Below are 21,561 nucleotides of genomic sequence, written 5' to 3'. Positions count from 1 at the left end.
TGGGAGAGAACAACAGTGTGACATATGATGATGAAAACTACAATAGAAAATATTGTTTTCAAGAATAATGGAAAGAAGTATGAACCACCTGAGCAGACAGATGGGCCCTCTGGTTTAAACTCTTCTAACAAGACAGGGCCTCCAATAATGCAGCACTACTTCATTACTGCACTGATGTGTCAGCCTATCCTTTGTGTTTAAGCCTGTAATACAGAGCCTGGGGACTCAGATGAAATGTTAGTAACTGAGCAAAGCTGATAGCGGAATAATACCTTGTATGCTGTTCATGTCTTTATAAAAGAATGCATTCTCTTTGAACAGTTACATTGAAAATTTTCTAAAATATTGTATTAAAAAAGTAATTTTAGCATGATTTCCTTACATCATTCTGTAGGTGTCATAGCAAATTTCTGTAACACACATAAAAAATGTATATAGAAACAAAGACAGTCAATTGATACAGGAGTCGGAATGCTTACCTTGAGTAACCTTGTTAATCACATTTTTTTCAAAAAAGGGAAATAAATATGCAGCCTGAAGAACAATTAAACTCTAGTCTCATCCATTGTTTATTTAACAATTAAATTTTGAACCCTTGAGACACAGCTTTACCGCAGCCGCATAATACATTTCCTGGTAGAACAAGAGTCCTTATAAAGCAACGTATCATCAGATTTACCTCGAGCAGTACCACGGGAGATTCACTAGCATGTATAAACACACATGTATAGACATTGGACCTATCACACTCCAGACATTACACTTTTTTAATAAAAATATGTGGGCTGTTAACAATTATACTGCTGGTAAAAGATATATATCTGTATAAAACCTGGTTACACGACCCAAACCTGACTACATGTGTCTGGTTCGGGTCAGGTTGGGTCTGTATTCTGTGTCCAGCATTCGGGCTCAGGTCGGGTCGGGTTGGCTCGGGTCAGGTTTTGTTTTGTATTGTTTTCTTTTTAATGTTACATTTTGACGTGATTCTTTCTGTATTAATAACATGTTTGATATTTTCGGGTTGGGCATGAAAAAAAATTGAAGGACTCGGGCCCGGGTCGGGTTCAGCTTGGCTGTGGTCGGGTCGGGTTTTAATTTTATACCCGAGCCAGGCTTTATATCTGTATATACCTCTTATCAACCGTGTAGAATTTTCAGCACAGTGCATTACTTAATAATGTTACTTTTTAAAATTTTCATTTTTGGGCAGAAAACTCTGAACGGATATCTCTACAGCTTCACTTAGCTTTAACGTGCAATGCATCATGGATTCAGTGCCCGAGTCACTTGGAATTAATGAATCAGTGTAGACATATAACCATACGAGTGGATCCATGTGGTCTTCGTGAAGGGGTCCATTTTACTGAGGTATCTTGTACTTAATAATGCTTTTCTTTAGTAAATATACACAGTACATTCTGGTTCTAAAAAACAATAATAAGCAAGTTTATGCTTGATTTTCCCAAAACGTAACAGTATTTGAGAAGTTGCATGTGTGCTTTGTAAATGGGAGAAGAAGCTGGCCTCCTTTGGGTGTAAAACAGACAGCATTGGACAGGTTGCCCATTGTACATCTTGTCATTGAAGTCAGTGGAGAGGAAAATCAGATGGAGTGTGTAACAGGCAGCCGATCTATATGACTTCGTTTCACACCCCTGCCAAAGTTAAAAGTTGTACCATTTTTTCCTGCAATGAAATTGGTGTTAAAGATTTCCTACAAAACCGTTATATAATAATTTGGAATAAAGATAAAATGATTCATCATGCAGAATAGCAGAGAACCAGAAATAGTGTTTCCCTAAAACACATTGAAGGCATTTGCTTCTGTAGTAGTACTGTGCTACTAATGTGAAATGCTTATTCAGTTATTATGTTGGCAAGCAGAATGTTGTAAAACTCCATGTTTGTTTATATATCAGGCATGATTTGGTTATTTTACTTGGCAGAGGTAGTCATTTATTCATTTATTGCAGGTTTGTGGATATGATACCACTGCTCCTAATGCAGGCCCTTTGTTTAGACTTCCAGTAACAGTCACTGTACCCATAAGGTTAGTAAGCCTGCTTATTTATTGAGTTATTTTCCGCTATGCCCTCAAAACAGACTTGAATTCAACCTTCTGATCCAGAAAGAATACTGCTGCTGTGCTAAGGTTGACAGAGAAACTGGGCAAACTTAATACTGGTTGTTTCTGAGCTGCAACATTGAGCACATTCCAATCTGGAAAGTTCCCTGCCAGTCAAAGTCTGAGTGGCTTCTGGCTGTGTAAACTTACAGCACCTGCCTTGAATAGACAGGCCACTTTAAACACAACTCTACCTTACTAACAGAATACTACATCATGCATTCTGTAATGCTGTGCTTCTCCCATTACAATGCAGTGTATAATATAGTTTGCCATGAGAGATTTACATTAACATCAATCTTCCAAGGCACTGAACATGAAAAGTCAGATCAGGCAGGGTGATAATTGGACTCAGTCAGGAAAAAAGACGAGTATAAAGGAGTATGAGGGATGGTAGACAGATGAGGTTTTGGATGAGAGCTTGGAGGAGACAGGACAATGGGAGTGGAGCAAAAGAAGGAAAGCATGCATCGACAAATTGGTTGGCTTGCAAACTAACCCTGGCAGAAGGTGAGCATAAAATTTATGATTGGGGGGGTTCTGCAGCAATTACATCACTCAGTGGGCAAGGACCGATTGTCTTTCTTGCAGGAGGGGCCCTGAGGCCACTTCTGCTTGTGCGTGTTGGAGTTGCCAAGGCGAATTATTTGCTGTGAGAGATGAGAATAGCTTAACTTTACAAGTCAGTTGAGAGAGTGGGGTTCCAGAACTTATTACACTGCTCAGTGAAGTTGGGAGGGTGTCATAGGAAATGGTTTGCTTGCTCAATGGGATTTTCATCAATTTACCTGGTGGTGGGGGATTATAATGAGTGGTAAGGGGCTACACTAATGGGGGGCATTTGTTTGCCTTTAATGACTTGCTGATTCTGTTTCTCATGTCTCTTCCTTCAGTAGGGTGCAGCTCAAGTATCCACGGAGTGCTTTTGTATGTTCTGCAGTGAATTTAAATCTTTAATACTGGGATTTCTTAGCTACATTAGTTGCAAATCACTGTACTTTAATAGACCTTCACTGTGTCATAGGTCCAATATTTTCAGAATGTTGCAGTCAGTAACCACTTTTAATATATTTATATAAATTGTTTTGCATCAATCACATTCCAAATGTCATACTTCTTTGCAGATGGAATATATTGTTCAAGCAAAAACTCTTGATCATAAGCCTGAAATTTACAAGGAATTACAATTGCCATGTGAATCAGCTGAACTGTTTACAAATAGAAGCAAGCACAGTGAAACCCGTAAATTGGAGCAAACTAAGGGACTTATATCATGTGCCCTTGATTTGCAGGGTCCTCGTTTTCAAATTGTCATTGTATGTACATTAAACAGGATGAACCAGATGTCCCAGGATTGACTACTACGTCGGCTTTCCTGTTTATCTGGGATTGTGCCTAATTCAGGATGAAATTTCAGTTCATTTACTGTTCGTTGCATTTCCCAGTTTATTGTCGTTCTGTTGAGGGACGGATGGCCTAATCCTGGGATCTGTGACGTTAGCAGCCTGCACAGGGCGATGTAACTGCTGTAGGGGCAAAATGGCTGGCAAATCCTCACCAAATTGGCAGGGGTTGGAGAGTTATGGGTGAAAGGGGAATTAATATCCTGACAAGGAGACCCTCCCTCCATGTGCTGCAGCTGCTAATGCTGGGGTATGGATACGGGAGTGTTAGCAGTTCATTCGTACTGGTGGAGTAGAGTTGCCAACTCTGGTTGGAGACATTTCTGTAGGTTTGATGCATGATCTGACCACATGACAACTGATCATGTGACACCAGATCAAATGACTTCTGCAAATGTTGTTCTACTTACCCCTGTAGTAGTGAATCTTTACTTGTGGTTTTGCACCAGCAGCTGTTGTATGAAACGTTCCAAGAATCAGCAAGCCACAGAAGAGGGGAAACTGAGGGTGAGGAAAAGGGAAAACCATTCTCTTTATCTCTTTCCCTCCACCTCCCCATCCTCTAAGACCTCAATCTCCAACCTTTCCCTGCCCCAGCCCCCATTTCTGAGTCTCTATCTATACCCAGGTCCCCAGTCTGCCTCCTCCACACCCCCATGCCCCTGACAATTTCAGGGCTCCTGACTCCCCCAACTGGCAGTTCCCAGCTTTTGTGGAATGTGGAGTTCTTTACCCAGCATCCATAAAAGCTGTTATGATCCCATTAGGGACCCTTAGCTTTTAAAAAAGAGAAGGTTGAATTGCCAGTTATTACTGAAAGAATTACACAACAAGATTTCACATTTTAAACAAAATCTTTACAAGAGTTAAAGCAAAACATTACTAACTTAACACTACAATTACACATTTTTTAAACTTAAAATCTTAACAGAACGTGAAGATGTTTACTTCAAACTCTAACTCTTAACAAAACACTCCTATTTGACTGTTCTTCTACCCCAAGAATTTCCCTATACATTACAAGATCTTGGTGCTTTGTTCGCTTCTCCTGGGACCAATCCAAAGTGTACCACAGCTCTTAGGAATTCACTTAGTTTTCCTTAGTTTCTCAGCTGTCTTCTGAGGTATGAGATCACCTCCCGAATCTGGACTTACCAGCTTGAGCGCGGGCCTGCCTCAGAATAGAAACACCCCTGTTTCTTGATGGCCTCTTTGCTCCTGAGTCCAATGGACTTCCAAAAGCCAACTTGCTTTTCCAAAAGCCAACTACTTGTCTAAAAGCCAAGTGACTGACTGTGTCAGTAAGCATCCAAATAAAACACCTGACCCAAAAGGCATCTCCCTAGCAACATCTTTCTATATAGCAAGCGGTACATATGGGATGTCCCAGATAGTTTAAACTAATTATTTCCAACTCCAAATCTTCTCTTTGATTCCTGATACCCACATGAATAATTAATATTGCTAACAATGACAGAACAAACTCTCCAGACTATCTGGTTCCAACTGCCCAACTAAACAAGGCCACCTGTGGTTTTATGGCTCTCATTTGTCTAACTCTGTCTCTGTAAGCACTGGTGGAGAGGTTTTTGAACTTTAAATGTTCTCTTTGTTCTGGGAAATCATATGAATAATTTAAACCCCTGATTGCAGCAGTTGCATACACACCATCTACATCAAGAAGTTCAGAGAAGTTCCCATTGTGTAGGGTCTTCAATATGACCTTACTAACTAAACATGTGCCGCCCTTTGAACCACTCTAGGTTTGTTTGCCAGCTTCTCAAACCCAGTGTTTTCATTAATCTTGCATTAAAAAATTAAATTCCCAAATTAAAAGTTACTTGTAGAAAATTAATATAAACCATGAACCAGATCGTAACATGGCAAAAAAAACACTTTATCCCTGGGATAAAGCATTCAATCCCAGATCTGGAGTAGTTTCTCTGCTTGTGTGGATGCTGGGGAAAGAAATCCCCATTCCATAAAAGCTGTTTCTTTGATCTGCTGCATCACACATACTTGCGTGTCCCATGTTTAAGTTATAAATGGATTTGGGTGCATTGAAGGCTGTCTGTAGTTTGTAATTTGTTCATGGTTTCAAAGTGCAGCTTGTATTTATTCCAATGCAAGTATTTGGTACTGTCAATAGGTATCTGTTTTTTGGGGGTGTCTGTTTGTACAAGTTTCACTGTAACTAGCTTTAGCTATTTAGAGCAGTGGCCTTAAATGTACAGATTTAGTGGGCAGCTAAAATTACACTCATACTGTGGACCCTATTCTACCTATGAGCCATGTTACTAGAGATATGCTAAAATAATATTTTGTGGCAGTTTCTGGTAGGCTTCTAGCTCATTTTATCCACAGTAAACATAGCTTTTCCATCTCAATTTTTTTTCCTACTGATTTGTCTTTGTCAATCATGTAAGCAATTCATCGATCTTTCTTCCTCCAATAACTTTCATTCTTGGGAACCATGTGAGAAACTGATCTGTTTAAATTAGATGCCACTCCTTCCATTTGCACTGTGTAGCATTGTAATTGATTCAGCGGAAACATGATTTTTCCACCCTCCAGCTACCTGCATAGATCCTTGAATAGTCTGCCAAAAGGTGAACAGCTATTCATTGCTACTGACCTGCCTTTGCCAAGGTCCTACAGAGTTCTACCAGTATTGAAATAAGTTTTACTTAGAATGTTTGAAAATTCTGAAATCTGTCCATTCCATTAAATTTTTTTTGAGATCCCCTTACCTCTCCCACCTCACTATTTTCACCATCTGTCCCTAGAAATCTCTAGCTCTGAGCTAATTCACTCCAGCTACTCTGGTCGTGCAACTGCCACTGACCTCTATTGACTGTTGGCTTGCCCGCAATTGCCTTATTCACATCAAGTGGTCAATCATTTCCCACCCCGTCCTTCTTTCCAGCACAGTTCACAGTTTCCTTATTTCTGAAGGCTGCAAACTCAAATGCAACCAGTGTGTGACTGGTGTAGTCATTCATCATCAGATTTGACACAATGTGTTGAGTGCTACTGTGCCTCACTCTCTTTAGCCTTATCCTCTTACTACGATAGAATCGTCCTTAGTTCAGGAACAACCCAACATTCCTTTCTCAGTAACGAGCCACCTTCTCAAATCCTTTACCCCACCTTTCCTCCACCCCCTCTCACAACAGCAAAAGGTCCATGAATTTTTTCACCTCTGTTCTTGCCACCACCTCACCCTTCTCTCCTGCTCCCAACCAGTTAGTCAAACCAACCCCCCCCCCACCCCCTTTATCTTTTTGTCACTACCTTAACCTCCTTTCCTGCTCCCAACTAGCTACAGTCTCAACTCGACACCCTACCTCCAACCCCGCATCCCCCCCCCCCCATAATTCTGCAGTTTCTCTCCGATCTTCCCCGTTTTCTGTAAGCTTGTCTCCAATGTGAGATTCATCTCCTCTTCTCTTGATTCACTCCTCACTTAATTCCTGAACACTCAGCTGCCACTCCTGGCCCCCATGCATGTTAATGACTCTCTTTGTTTTAGATTAGAATTAGGACATTAGAACATTACAGCGCAGTACAGGCCCTTCGGCCCTCGATGTTGCGCCGACCTGTGAAACCATCTGACCTACACTATTCCATTTTCATCCATATGTCTATCCAATGACCACTTAGATGCCCTTAAAGTTGGCGAGTCTACTACTGCTGCAGGCAGGGCGTTCCACGCCCCTACTACTCTCTGAGTAAAGAAACTACCTCTGACATCTGTCCTATATCTATCACCCCTCAACTTAAAGCTATGTCCCCTCGTGTTTGCCATCACCATCCGAGGAAAAAGACTCTCACTATCCACCCTATCTAACCCTCTGATTATCTTATATGTCTCTATTAAGTCACCTCTCCTCCTCCTTCTCTCCAACGAAAACAACCTCAAGTCCCTCAGCCTTTCCTCGTAAGACCTTCCCTCCATACCAGGCAACATCCTAGTAAATCTCCTCTGCACCCTTTCCATAGCTTCCACATCCTTCCTATAATGCGGTGACCAGAACTGCACGCAATACTCCAGGTGCGGTCTCACCAGAGTTTTGTACAGCTGCAGCATGACATCGTGGCTCCGAAACTCGATCTCCCTACTAATAAAAGCTAACACACCATATGCCTTCTTAACAGCCCTATTAACCTGGGTAGCAACCTTCAGGGATTTATGCACCTGGACACCAAGATCTCTCTGTTCATCTACACTACCATTAGCCCAGTACTCTGCATTCCTGTTACTCCTTCCAAAGTGAATCACCTCACACTTTTCCGCATTAAACTCCATTTGCCATCTCTCAGCCCAGCTCTGCAGCCTATCTATGTCCCTCTGTACCCTACAACATCCTTCGGCACTATCCACAACTCCACCGACCTTAGTGTCATCCGCAAATTTACTAACCCACCCTTCTACACCCTCTTCCAGGTCATTTATAAAAATGACAAACAGCAGTGGCCCCAAAACAGATCCTTGCGGTACACCACTAGTAACTAAACTCCAGGATGAACATTTGCCATCAACCACCACCCTCTGTCTTCTTTCAGCTAGCCAATTTCTGATCCAAAGCTCTAAATCACCTTCAACCCCATACTTCCGTATTTTCTGCAATAGCCTACCGTGGGGAACCTTATCAAACGCCTTACTGAAATCCATATACACCACATCCACTGCTTTACTCTCATCCACCTGTTTGGTCACCTTCTCGAAAAACTCAATAAGGTTTGTGAGGCACGACCTACCCTTCACAAAACCGTGCTGACTATCGCTAATGAACTTATTCTTTTCAAGATGATTATAAATCCTGTCTCTTATAACCTTTTCCAACATTTTACCCACAACCGAAGTAAGGCTCACAGGTCTATAATTACCAGGGCTGTCTCTACTCCCCTTCTTGAACAAGGGGACAACATTTGCTATCCTGCAGTCTGCCGGCACTATTCCTGTCGACAATGACGACATAAAGATCAAGGACAAAGGCTCTGCAATCTCCTCCCTAGCTTCCCAGAGAATCCTAGGATAAATCCCATCTGGCCCAGGGGACTTATCTATTTTCACACTTTCCAAAATTGCTAACACCTCCTCCTTGTGAACCTCAATCCCATCTAGCCTAGTAGCCTGAATCTCAGTATTCTCCTCGACAACATTTTCTTTCTCTACTGTAAATACTGACGAAAAATATTCATTTAACGCTTCCCCTATCTCCTCTGATTCCACACACAACTTCCCACTACTATCCTTGATTGGCCCTAATCTAACTCTAGTCATTCTTTTATTCCTGATATACCTATAGAAAGCCTTAGGGTTTTCCCTGATCCTATCCGCCAATGACTTCTCGTGTCCTCTCCTCGCTCTTCTTAGCTCTCCCTTTAGATCCTTCCTGGCTAGCTTGTAACTCTCAAACGCCCTAACTGAGCCTTCACGTCTCATCCTAACATAAGCCTTCTGCTTCCTCTTGACAAGCGCTTCAACTTCTTTAGTAAACCACGGCTCCCTCGCTCGACAACTTCCTCCCTGCCTCACAGGTACATACTTATCAAGGACACGCAGTAGCTGCCCCTTGAATAAGCTCCACATTTCGATTGTTCCCATCCCCTGCAGTTTCCTTCCCCATCCTACGCATCCTAAATCTTGCCTAATCGCATCATAATTTCCTTTCCCCCAGCTGTAATTTTTGCCCTGCGGTGTTTACCTGTCCTTGCCCATCGCTAAGGCAAACCTAACCGAATTGTGATCACCATCACCAAAGTGCTCACCTACATCTAAATCTAACACCTGGCCGGGTTCATTACCCAGTACCAAATCCAATGTGGCATCGCCCCTGGTTGGCCTGTCTACATACTGTGTCAGAAAACCCTCCTGCACACACTGGACAAAAACAGACCCATCTAAAGTACTCGAACTATAGTATTTCCAGTCGATATTTTGAAAGTTAAAGTCCCCCATAACAACTACCCTGTTACTCTCGCCCCTGTCGAGAATCATCTTCGCTATCCTTTCCTCTACATCTCTGGAACTATTTGGAAGTTTATAAAAGACTCCCAACAGGGTGACCTCACCTCTCCTGTTTCTAACCTCGGCCCATACTACCTCAGTAGACACCCTCCCTTCTTCTTTCACATCAGCCATTATTAACTCCTGCTCAAAAAGTTCACTTGTAGCTCATCTGCCCTTTCTAGCTGCCACCCAATCTTTTAGAACACCCTGCTCAAATTCTTTCAGTCCAGATTCCATCCTGCTGCCAACACCCAGAATATATATATATATAAATAATTCATTGTTTAGATGCTCTGGATTAGCTTTAGATTCACTCTGAATAGCCTTGTAATTAATGCCATTTTTTTGGTTACAGGTTACATGAAACCTCTAGTTATGAGCTTGCATACACTGATGTTCACTTTAAACCTGGCCAGATCAGAAGGCATTTTATTGAAGTACCTTGGGGTGCTACTTGGGCTGGTAAGGGCTTCACATTTTGTGTAGAAATAATGAAGTATTTTTAACAACCCTTGTTTTGGCTTTTACAGTTGGGAATAGGGTAAATTTCTTTTTTTGTCTGAATACTAATCTATCCCTTCAAATCTGGAAAAATGGTCTCCCATCATTAGTCATAGAGCAGTGTTTTCATTAAGGCACCTACTGGAAAGAATATTGCAATTAATGAACTGTAAGATTATCTTTAGCCCAGCCTGCTCTGCACAAGCTGGACGGCAGGGTAGTTAAAATAGCCAGAGGAGGTGCCTTTGCACCCCATGCCATTTTGACCGCTGGGATTGCAGCAGTGCAGAGGCTACTCTCCCCAGGTAGGTGGGAGCCTAATCCAAATGGAAACGTCGTGGCTGTCTGATTTCGCTGGCGCTCCGTCATGACTTTTATTTGGCCAGAATAGACCCAGGTAAGTTTATTTTCCATGTTGTTAAGGTTCCTTTTGACCCAGGAGGAGTACTGCTGCTGGCCCAACAAGCAAACCTTAGGCCTCCTCTCCTGTAGACTTTCCCTCCCTCCTCCTCCAGCCAAACTGCAAAAGATGTGTGATGCATACTTTCACATTAACGGAAAGTCGTCTTCAATACTGTAAACATGCACAGCTGTCGTCCAGCCATTTCAGTAAAGGGAGAAGTGCTTGTGTCTATTTCTATTTGTTTTAATGCTTCACTTTCTTCTGTACAGAGGTCACCATATCTTCACTTTCATCTGATATTTCCTCAAAGTTTGTCCTCCATGCAGTTCAACTTGAAAAACAAAAGGCCTATCGTACTAATGAGTTTTATAAATTCACATCACTTATGGAGAAAGGATCGAGTTGTGAGGCATTTCCCGTTTTGGTGAGCACAAATTTGACAGCAGAATAAAATCTTTATGACTTTGACTTATAAACTCTCAGAATTTAGCTTTTAAAACTTGTACCTGTTTTGTTTTACTGTTTCTAGTATGGCAAAACAGTAGAGTTTTGCATTGCCCGTTGGTGGGCCAGTCTTGGTGATGTTAATATCAACTACACAATTTCCTTCCGTGGCCTCCTTTGCACTCCTTCACAGCTGCACATTGTAAGTTTTTCCTTTATATTTTGGTGTTAAGCCAAATACTTTAGATTTTTTTTGGTGAATTGTATCTCTGGAGCAAAATTTTCGTTAATGTTGTATGTAGTTAAGATAGGTTAGAGAAGCAGGTCATATGACATAGATTTTAATTGTTCATTTGTAAATAAAACTTTCAAACTCCAACTCAAATAAAGTATATCAATTATTTATTGTGCTTTTATACTATCTGAAAACATATACCTACGCTATATTAAATATTTTGATAATGTAATAGAATCATAGAATGGTACAACACAGAAGGCATTCAGCCCATCATGCCTGTGAACTGCTCATTGTGTAAAAATGTTTGTTCTCATCTTGCCTCTCATTATTTTGCCAATTACGCTAAATCTGTGTTTTCTGGTTACTGATCCTTCTGCCACTGAAAATATGTGTTGATAGAGTGAATAAGGAGAAACTTTCATGGTTTTGAACAACTGGTCACCACACTATAGGAAAGATGTGATTGCACTAGAGAGGGTAAAGAGGAGAGTTACAAGGATGATACCTGGACTGAAAAATTTTAGTTATGAGGAAAGATTGGATAGGCTAGGGTTGTCTTTGTTGGAACAGAAGGAGCTGAGGGGAGACCTAATTGAAGCGTATAAATTTATGAGGGGTCTAGGTAGAGTGGATAGGAAGGCTCTATTCCTCTTGGTTGCGAGATCCATAACTAAAGGGCATGGATTTAGGGTAAGAAGTAGGAAATTTGGAGGAGATTTGAGGCGAACTTTTTTCACCCAGAGGGTGTTGGGTATCTGGAACTCACTGCCTGACAGGGTGGTAGAGACAAGTACCCTCATAACATTTAAAAAGTACTTGAATATGCACTTGGGGTGCTGGAACCTACAAGTGCCAAGAGCCAGAAAATGGGATTGCTGGCTCCTTGTTGGCTGGCACAGGCATAATGTGCCAAATGACCTCCTTCCATGCTGTAAGTTTCTATGATTCTAACTTTGTTAAATCTCCCCTTAGCCTGCTTGGCTCTGTGGAGAACAACCCTAGCTTCTGTGGACTCACCAAGTAAGTCCAGCATCCCTGGTACCATTCTAGTAAATCTACTCTACATCCTCACCAAGGCCTTGACATTCTTCCTAAAGTGCAGTGCCCACAATTGGGCACGAAACTCCAGCAGAGGCCTAACCAGTAATTTATGAAGGTTTAGCATAACTCCTTTGCTTTTGTACACCATGCCTCTGTTTATAAAGTCCAGGATCCTATATGATTCTTTTTTAACACTTCAAAGATTTTTGTATGCACACGCCGAGGTCTCCTTGTTCCTGCACCCCCTTTAAAATTGTACCATTTAGTTTATATTAGTTTTTCTCATTCTTCATATCAAAATAAATGACTTCACAGTTCTGTGTTAAATTTTATCTGTCATGTGTCTTCTCATTTCACCATTCTCTCTATGTCTTCCTGAAGTCTACTCCTATCCTCTTCATTATTTACTACATTTTTGAGTTTTGTGTCATCCACAAACTTTGAAATTGTGCCCTGCATAGCCAAGTGCAGGTCATTAATATATATCAAAGGAGCAGTGGTCATAGTACCAACCCCTGGGGAGCACCATTTGTATACTTTTCCTCCAATTTAAAAAAAGGAACAGTTCACCACTACTCCCTGATTTCCGACCCTTAGTTAATTTTATATCCATGCTGACACTATCCCTTTAATCCCATGGGCTTCAACTTTGCTAACCAGTCTATGATGTGGCACTTAATCAAATACCTTTTGAAAGTCCTTCTACACAACATCAACCGCACCTCATCAACCCTCTCCATTACTTCATCAAAGAACTCAATCAAGTTAGTCAAACATAATTTACCCCTAACAAATCCATGCTGACTTTCATTTATTAGTCCATGCGTTTTCAAATTCCAATTAATTTGTCCCAGAATATTGTCTCTAAAGGTTTCCCCACCACTGACAGGCTGACTGGTCTGTATTTGCTTGGTTAATAGGCCACTTAAGGGCCTCGGTGGGAAGGCCATCGTCGGCCTATCCACCCCCAGCCACCTGTCACGATACTCAGTGCCGTCCCCCCCCCCACCTTCGACACTGCCTCAGGGGGCATCTCAAAATCCCGTCCCAAAGGTGTGCTTTTGAGACATTTAATATGCAAACGCTTAATTTGAGTAAGCTAAATCTGACACTGTATGGCTAAGAATGCCTTACCTCACTTGATCAAAACTTTTTATTTAAGCAGAGCCTGTGTTTTTAATGTTTCTTCAATTTAGCATGCATCAGATGGAATTACTCGTTTTGATATAAGATCTACATTGAAGTATGAAGATATTGCTCCCTCCATAAGTCTCAAGAGCTGGATTCAATCTTTGAGGTAAACAGCAACTTTGTTTAGGTCTGAAAGTGGCCCTGTTGGGTCACGATTATTCTCTTTCCGGCCTTGCATTTTACAGCTTTTGTTACAGTGTTGGGGAGAATGCTTTCTGTTATCAGTTTTGCTTCATGTACGCTTAGGGAAGGTTGGCAGTAGAAGCAGAATGTTTCTGCGAGGTTTTCAGTATAATCCTGGATGTAGTCCCTTGAATCAAAAATAGAAAATGTCGGAAATACTCAGCAGGCCAGGCAGCATCTGTGGAGAGAAAAACAGAGTTCATGTTTCAGTTCAGTGTGACCTTTCATCAGAACTGTCAAATGTAAAAGCAAGTGAAAGGGGGGGGAGGAAGAAGAACAAAAGGGAAGGTCTGTGATAGGGTGGAGGGCAGGACAGATTAAATGGCAAGAGGTTTAATGAAAGCTTTAAACACTGCGCAAACATATTACTCAACATGTCCATCAATTCTTTATTTTCATTGACAATATCACATCAGTTTTCAAGGGGCGCACATTACTTCTGAACATCCTCTTTTTCCAAATGTTATTGTAAAAACTTTGTGTTGCTTTTGATATCCTTTGCATGTTTCTTTTCATACTCCCTTTTTGTAGCTTTTACTATATGTTTTGTTACTCTTTGTTCTTTCTATCTCCCATTCACCAGGAACTGTGCAATTTTGTTGCATTTTTGTATGCTTTTTCTTTTAGTTTTATGTTGTCCCTTACCTCTTTAGTCGCCCATGACTGTTTTTTGGGCAAGTAGAGCTCTTGCCCTTTAGGAGTATAAGCTGGTTCTGTATCACATCACGTTCTTTTTGAACACCTACACCTCCTACTGATCTTCTGTTGTTTTACCCATTAACAGATTTTCCCAGTTTACTATGGACAATCTCTGTCTCATTGCATCGTTGGCAGCATTACCTAAATCTAGAACCTTAGTAGCTGTTTCATATTTTTTCTCTTTCAAACGCTGCATTGAACTCTATCATATTATGATTGCTGTTAGATAAATATTCACGCACCTTTAGACCATTAATCATTGCTCATTACTAAATCTAGTATGGTGTATGCCCTTGTTGGTTCTAGCACATATTGTTGCAGAAAACTATCCTGAACACACACAAGAAATTCACTACCTTTCTGATATGAGCTCGTCTGCTTATCCCAATCTATATGAAAATCCCCCATTAAAACCACTCTATCTTTGCTACACGCTTGTCTGATCTCTTCCTTTTATACAGTCTGCCACTTCACAGCTGCTGCCAGGGAGCCTATACAAAATTCCGACTGCAGTCTTAAATCCTTTTCCATTTCTTAATTGTACCATTAAAATCTCCACTACCTGCTTACCCTTTCTCATCACTGAAGTAATTTCATCTTTAAACACTAGGGTTGCTCCTTCCCCTCTACCATTTCCTATCTTTTCTGCCAATCTTACAACCTGATAGATTCCATTCCCATCCTGACGGCCTTGCAGCCATGTCTCAGTAATGGCCGCCATGTCACACCTTCCAAGTTGAATTTGCTTCTGCAATTCATTCAGTTTTTTTCTTATGCTCCACATTGTTTTCTAGAGGATGCATATTTGAGTCACACATCCTAACTTGCCCTTTTGCTCTAATGTTTTGCGCACACGTTTCTTATTTACTCCTCTCCTCGTTTAATTACTTTATATTTTTAGTTTTTCTTTTACCTTTAGTACCTAAAGCACAATTTCTGACTGTTACTCTACTCTCTTCCCTTTCATTTGTTTTCAAACTATTATTTTTACTAGCTTTTCAACCTGAGCTTTTCCCCCACTCCCTCACTATTTACTATGTTAAAGTCATCATGACTACACTATTTATCCTTTCCACTAAGACGCTGGTCCGAGCCCAGTTAAGATAGAGCCCATCCCAATGGTACACTTCTGTCCTAGTACTGGTGCCAGTGCCACATGAAATGGAGTCCCTCTTTCCCACACCCCTCCTTCATACACATGTTCACTTCCCTATTTTGCTTAACCCTACTCCAATTTGCTAGTGACTAAGTTAATAATCCAGAGATTATAATCTTTGAGATCCAGTTCTTTAATTTAGCTCTGAGTTCCTGGTACTCCACAACAGGACCTCTTGCCTACTCTTTTCTATGTTGTTGGTCCCAATGTGGATCACACTGAGTGGATCCTGCTCCTTCAATATCCTTTCAAGCTAGTTCTATATAACTTTCAACCTAGCACTAAGTAGGTAATATGTTATGACGGGACATTTGATCCTGCTTACAAAGGATGCCATCTGTCCTGCTAATTGTTGTATCACCAACAACTACCACATTGTAGTTCTCTTCCTCCTCCTCCTTTGGACAGCCCCCTGGTCCAAGGTGCAGCAGGCTATTTGGAAGGCAAATGGCATGTTGGCCTTTATTGCAAGGGGATTGGAGTACAGGAATAAAGAAGTCTTATTAAAATTGTGCAGGGCTTTGGTGAGACCGCACCTGGAATACTGAGTGCAGTTTTGTTCTCCACATTTAAGAAAGGATATACTTGCACTGGAGGCAGTGCAGCAAAGATTTACTAGATTGGTCCCTGAGATGAAGGAGTTGACCTATGATGAGAGGCTAAGTAAATTGGGCCTATATTCTTTGGAGTTTAGAAGAATGAGAGGCGATCTAATTGAGACATACAAGATTCTGAAAGGGCTTGATAGGGTAGCAGCTGAGAGATTGTTCCCACTGGTCAGGAATCTAGAACACGGGGACACAGTCTCAGGATAAGGGGTCAATCATTCAGGACTGAGCTGAGGAGAAATTACTTCACTCAAAGGGTTGTGAATCTTTGGAATGCTCTACCCCAGAGGGTTGTGGATGCTCCATCAGTGAATACATTTAAGGTTGGGATAGATAGATTTTTGGTCTCGTAGGGAGTCAAGGGATGTGGGGAGGAAAGTGGAATTGAAGCCCAAGATCAGCCATGATCATATTGAACGGCGGAGCAGGCTTGAGGAGCCATATGGTCTACTGCTCCTATTTCTTGTGTTTTTGTGCCATGGTCAGAATTCTGGCTGTCCTTCCAATTGTCCTTATCCTCATGGGAAGTATGTACATTGTACCTTTTGGGGAGGTTCATTTTCTGCAGATCCTCGTTTTCTACCTCACCTGGGTTCCTCTTACTCTGTACACACCAAATTCATTCTGATCCTGCCTCTCTCCATGCGATGTGACCAAGGTTTGAAGCAAACTGTCCAGATACTTTTCCTCTTTCCTAATGTGTCGAACTTGCACTCCAGCTCAATGACCAAGATGGAGATGTCTACTGCAGAGGTGTTCATTCGGGACAGTTTTGCTGTCCACAAACTCCCACAAACTGCAGTCCAAATACACAACCTAGTCTGCCATGTCTTGGTCTAGATCATTTTTATTATTTATATCTAGGTTTTTAGTTTGCTGTAAGTTTTTTTTTTTCTTGATGTTAAACTCAATCTGCCTATTCAGTTGGTCATAAAGACTCCCATGCCATTATTTGAAGAATGCTGTTATTTGAAGAAGAGCAGAAGAGTTACCCTAATATGCCAACATTTATTTCTCAGTCAGCACCACCAAGAGAGACTAACTCATTTATCTCATTTTCTGCTTGTGGGACCATGCATTTGGATCCCTAATAGTGACTACATTTCAAAAGTAATTAATTGGCTTTGAGGCACTTAGGGATATACTGAGGACATAAAAGGAGCTGTATAAATACAAGTGCTTTCTAGGACATCTCTATATATTGCACTGGGTTTTGCACAGGCTGTGACACGTAGCTGTGTTTTTAGTTACTGCTGGTGTGGTTACTTGCATTCTATGAAGAAAAATATAACTGCATGTAATAGTTTTGAGATTAACATTTATATTTGATAAGCCAGTTGATAAATGTAAAAGTCAAAACAGCAAACATCATACCTTTCTATATCTCATGTTATGCTTGTAAGGAAGATTCTTAACGTGGGGTTTTGCTGTTTTGTCCCTGAAAATGAATTTTGGTGCGTTAGATTGGATCTTCATTAGGATAACAAGGTTTGAAATCTGATATATCTTAAATAAAATGTAAGTTAATATATTTTGTGAAGCTACTATTGTGTTCTTTCTATTTCCTAAAGTTTATGTAGTGAATACTTGTTCCTGATATTTGTATCGGCTGATATCTAATATCATTACAAAGAGCAGAGGTATAATGGCTGAGAGATTGGTCACCAATGATGGATCAGTGAGAGTGGGCAACAAGTAACATCTTAGAGTGAGAGAAATGAAAGGTGACGTCTGGGATGTGTGGCTGGAGAGGTTATCCACGTAAGATGGGGGCAAGGTCATGGAGGAATTTGAAAGCAAGAAGAATTTTGAAGTTGATTATCAGGGGCACAGTGGACTATTGGAAGTGGACAAGATGGTGGTTGATTTGGTTTGTGTGAATTTATGTGGGAGTTTGTGATCAGTTTAGACAAAGCTAGTGAGCAAAACATTTGAGAACTTGATGCTCTAGTTGATGAAAGCACGGATGAGGGTTCAACAGCAGATAGAGCAATGTTCCAAGGTGGAATAAATCAATCTTGCCAACTGGTCAAATGTGAATTTGGAAGCTCAAATCAAGTTGGTCTGAGAGCAACTAGAGAGTTGAACCTGGAGCTGGATCACTATGAACTCACCTTTCATACAGAATAATGGTTTCCAAAGATGTAACAAATTACAAACTTGAAGCAAAAAATCTCCAACAATTCCAGTATGGATTGAATGGTAATCCTTTACTTAATCAGGTTTGTATTTAATTTTATTGCTTTTGTAAAATAGTGGGGTTTATTTATCTTTTTTAATCTAAAATGCATTGAAAAATAAAAGCACAAAACTGCCTTCACAATAAAATAAAATATTTGTTGGGGAGGAGAGCAATTGCACTTCCACAGAGATTCTGGATATAAAATCAATTGATTTCCTTTCCTGTGCCTCCCATAAGTAAATATCTCATTTATAGGATTTTAAAACGTCACATTTTAATGAAACTTTTCTGTGTATTTTTAAAAAAATTTCAGACCAGTAAGTTCCAAAACAAGGCCTTTAGGACTACGGGATACTTTACCAAACAATCGACAATTCTATGAGGTTATTTTGACATACAACTTTCATCAAGTAAGTACTACAAATTAAAAGAAGAATTTGCATTCATATAGCTTTTTTTAAAACAATGCTCCATTTCATGCCATTTGTGGAAAAAGTCCTGAGACTTTGTCCATTACTTTGTGAGGAGACTTTATGACCTAATTATAATTAATCATCCATGCCTTTTTTACCTCCAGACTTGACTATTGGCTGGCCTTCCGCGTTCTACCTTCCATAAAGTTAAGCTCATCCAAACCTCTGCTGTCCTAACTCTCATCAAATCCCATTCACCCGTCATCCCTGTACTCACTGACCTACATTGGCTTCCATTTAAGCAATGCCTTAATTTTGAAAATTCTCAGGTGGGATTTTATGCTCTCCCCTGCAGTGATTTTGGAGGCGAGGAGAGCATAAAATTGGGTGAGATAGTGGTAGGGGGGGGTTGCCGCCACCTTCCCACCTCCGCTGAAATTTAGTTAGGGTTGGGAAGGCCTGTGAACAGCCTTCCCGCCCTGCTGCCAGTTGAGGCCCTTAACTGGGCAATTAACCCCCAATTAAGGGTCTCCTTGCCGCAGCTGCAATTGCCCATGCAGCAGGCGGCCCTTTCGCCACACAGGAAACCCGGTGGGAAAAACCGTGCCGGCTGCTTCCTGGCTCCAGGGGTTAGGGGGAGGGTCCCCTTGCACTTAGTGCCTGAACGAGGGACCTGGCATTGGGAAGTAGGGCCTACTGAAGGCCACCCCCTACTCTTGCTGCTGATCCCACCATGCCATGAGACCCCTCCCATCCTGACCTATCTGTGGCTTGGCTCCAGTGATGCTTCTCAGCCTCCAGTAAGTGCAGCTACAACAGCAGCCATAACCTCCACTGTGGCGCTGCAGCTACCGGCCTCTGATTGGCCAGCAGCTCTGCAAGGCCAGGACTTGCGGCGACGGGGGCCTAAATCCTATGGAAGGCTAGCCACTGTCCATTTAAGTGCCTGATTGGCACAAAATTCAGCGGGTCTTCTGAAAAAGAGGCGGCGCGGGATCTCTGCGTCGGTTTCCCCCGATGTCGAGAACCACACTGTCAGCATAAAATTCCTCCACCCCCCCCCCCACCATCCTTGGTTTCCAATCCCTCCATGGTCTCGCCCCTCCTTTTCTCTGAAATTGCCACCCTTTCAAGCCTCTGATTTATCTGCACTCCTCCAATCTTGGCCTCTAAAGCATCCTTAATTTTAGTCACTCCACCATTGGCAGCCATGCCTTCAGCTGTCAAGGTCCTAAGCTCTGGAATTTCCTCCCTAAACCTCTCTGCCTCTTCCCTCCTTCAAGACACTGCTTAAAACCTACCTCTTTGACCAAGCTTTTGTCATCTTCCCTAATATCTTCTTATGTGGCTCAGTGTCAAATGTTGTTTGTTAACACTCCTGTGAAGTGCCTTGGGGCATTTTACTATGTTAAAGGCGGGTATATAAATACACGCAGTTGTTGTAATTTGCATTTGCTCCACTGGTCATCAAATCATAAGACCTAAAATTCCAGTATGAGATATGGCAAAATCCCATGAATCCGTGGATCAGGACCAGAAAATGGCATGCAGCTCTCATCAGTTCAGAACTTCAGTGTACCCTTTGGGACCTTTTGAAAGACCTCCAACATTATCTCGACTGAGGATGGAATTGATTACCTCATGTCTTGAGGCACCTCAGGTTGAGTGGCTCTGGACTGCTCTAAGTTACAAGGCTGGATAGAGACAGGCACCACTTGGAGGCGACAGCAACCTGCCATGACCATGGAAATGACCCTATTCCTGCAGTTTCATGCAGGGTTGGTAGGCAAATGGGGGCTCTGCTCTGGCACTCTGCCGCAGCGGGAACAATGCACATGGAATTTCCAGCTGACAAAGCCTTACCAGTACTTTCTTATATGTATTCTGCATACACCACTGGTAGATATTTGGATGTTTGGATACCTATATATTTGTAGCCATTTCTTTACCAAATTTAAAAAAAAAATGTAATTGCAGAACATCTTCAGTTTAGCAATATTCACGTCTAAAAAAAAATGTGAAATGCTATTCTTAAGCTATAAAAATCAATTGATAATTCTGATTCTTTTTTCTTTTCTTTTTTTTTTCTTTTCTTTTGGGCCTCCTTATCTCGAGAGACAATGGATACGCGCCTGGAGGTGGTCAGTGGTTTGTGAAGCAGCGCCTGGAGTGGCTATAAAGGCCAATTCTGGAGTGACAGGCTCTTCCACAGGTGCTGCAGAGAAATTTGTTTGTTGGGGCTGTTGCACAGTTGGCTCTCCCCTTGCGCCTCTGTCTTTTTTCCTGCCAACTACTAAGTCTCTTCGACTCGCCACAATTTAGCCCTGTCTTTATGGCTGCCCGCCAGCTCTGGCGAATGCTGGCAACTGACTCCCACGACTTGTGATCAATGTCACACGATTTCATGTCGCGTTTGCAGACGTCTTTATAACGGAGACATGGACGGCCGGTGGGTCTGATACCAGTGGCGAGCTCGCTGTACAATGTGTCTTTGGGGATCCTGCCATCTTCCATGCGGCTCACATGGCCAAGCCATCTCAAGCGCCGCTGACTCAGTAGTGTGTATAAGCTGGGGATGTTGGCCGCTTCAAGGACTTCTGTGTTGGAGATATAGTCCTGCCACCTGATGCCAAGTATTCTCCGAAGGCAGCGAAGATGGAATGAATTGAGACGTCGCTCTTGGCTGGCATACGTTGTCCAGGCCTCGCTGCCGTAGAGCAAGGTACTGAGGACACAGGCCTGATACACTCGGACTTTTGTGTTCCGTGTCAGTGCGCCATTTTCCCACACTCTCTTGGCCAGTCTGAACATAGCAGTGGAAGCCTTACCCATGCGCTTGTTGATTTCTGCATCTAGAGACAGGTTACTGGTGATAGTTGAGCCTAGGTAGGTGAACTCTTGAACCACTTCCAGAGCGTGGTCGCCAATATTGATGGATGGAGCATTTCTGACATC

The 21,561-nt window shown here is 41.9% G+C and overlaps 1 protein-coding gene across 3 annotated transcripts in view; it reads left to right on the top strand.

Moving 5' to 3' along the window:
* Positions 1-21,561, top strand: part of tpp2 (tripeptidyl peptidase 2) — a 277,723-nt gene that overhangs the window by 138,990 nt on the left and 117,172 nt on the right. For all 3 annotated transcript variants that reach the window (XM_068034106.1, XM_068034105.1, XM_068034107.1), the window contains exons 14-20: positions 1,214-1,371; positions 1,977-2,053; positions 9,903-10,009; positions 10,721-10,875; positions 10,981-11,097; positions 13,371-13,471; positions 18,507-18,603. In XM_068034106.1, the coding sequence (XP_067890207.1) occupies positions 1,214-1,371; positions 1,977-2,053; positions 9,903-10,009; positions 10,721-10,875; positions 10,981-11,097; positions 13,371-13,471; positions 18,507-18,603 (812 nt within the window). The remainder of the gene's footprint in view (positions 1-1,213; positions 1,372-1,976; positions 2,054-9,902; positions 10,010-10,720; positions 10,876-10,980; positions 11,098-13,370; positions 13,472-18,506; positions 18,604-21,561) is intronic.

Source organism: Heterodontus francisci, chromosome 6 (assembly GCF_036365525.1).
Source record: "Heterodontus francisci isolate sHetFra1 chromosome 6, sHetFra1.hap1, whole genome shotgun sequence".
NCBI lineage: Eukaryota > Metazoa > Chordata > Chondrichthyes > Heterodontiformes > Heterodontidae > Heterodontus > Heterodontus francisci.
This window is presented reverse-complemented; position numbering and strand designations above follow the sequence as displayed.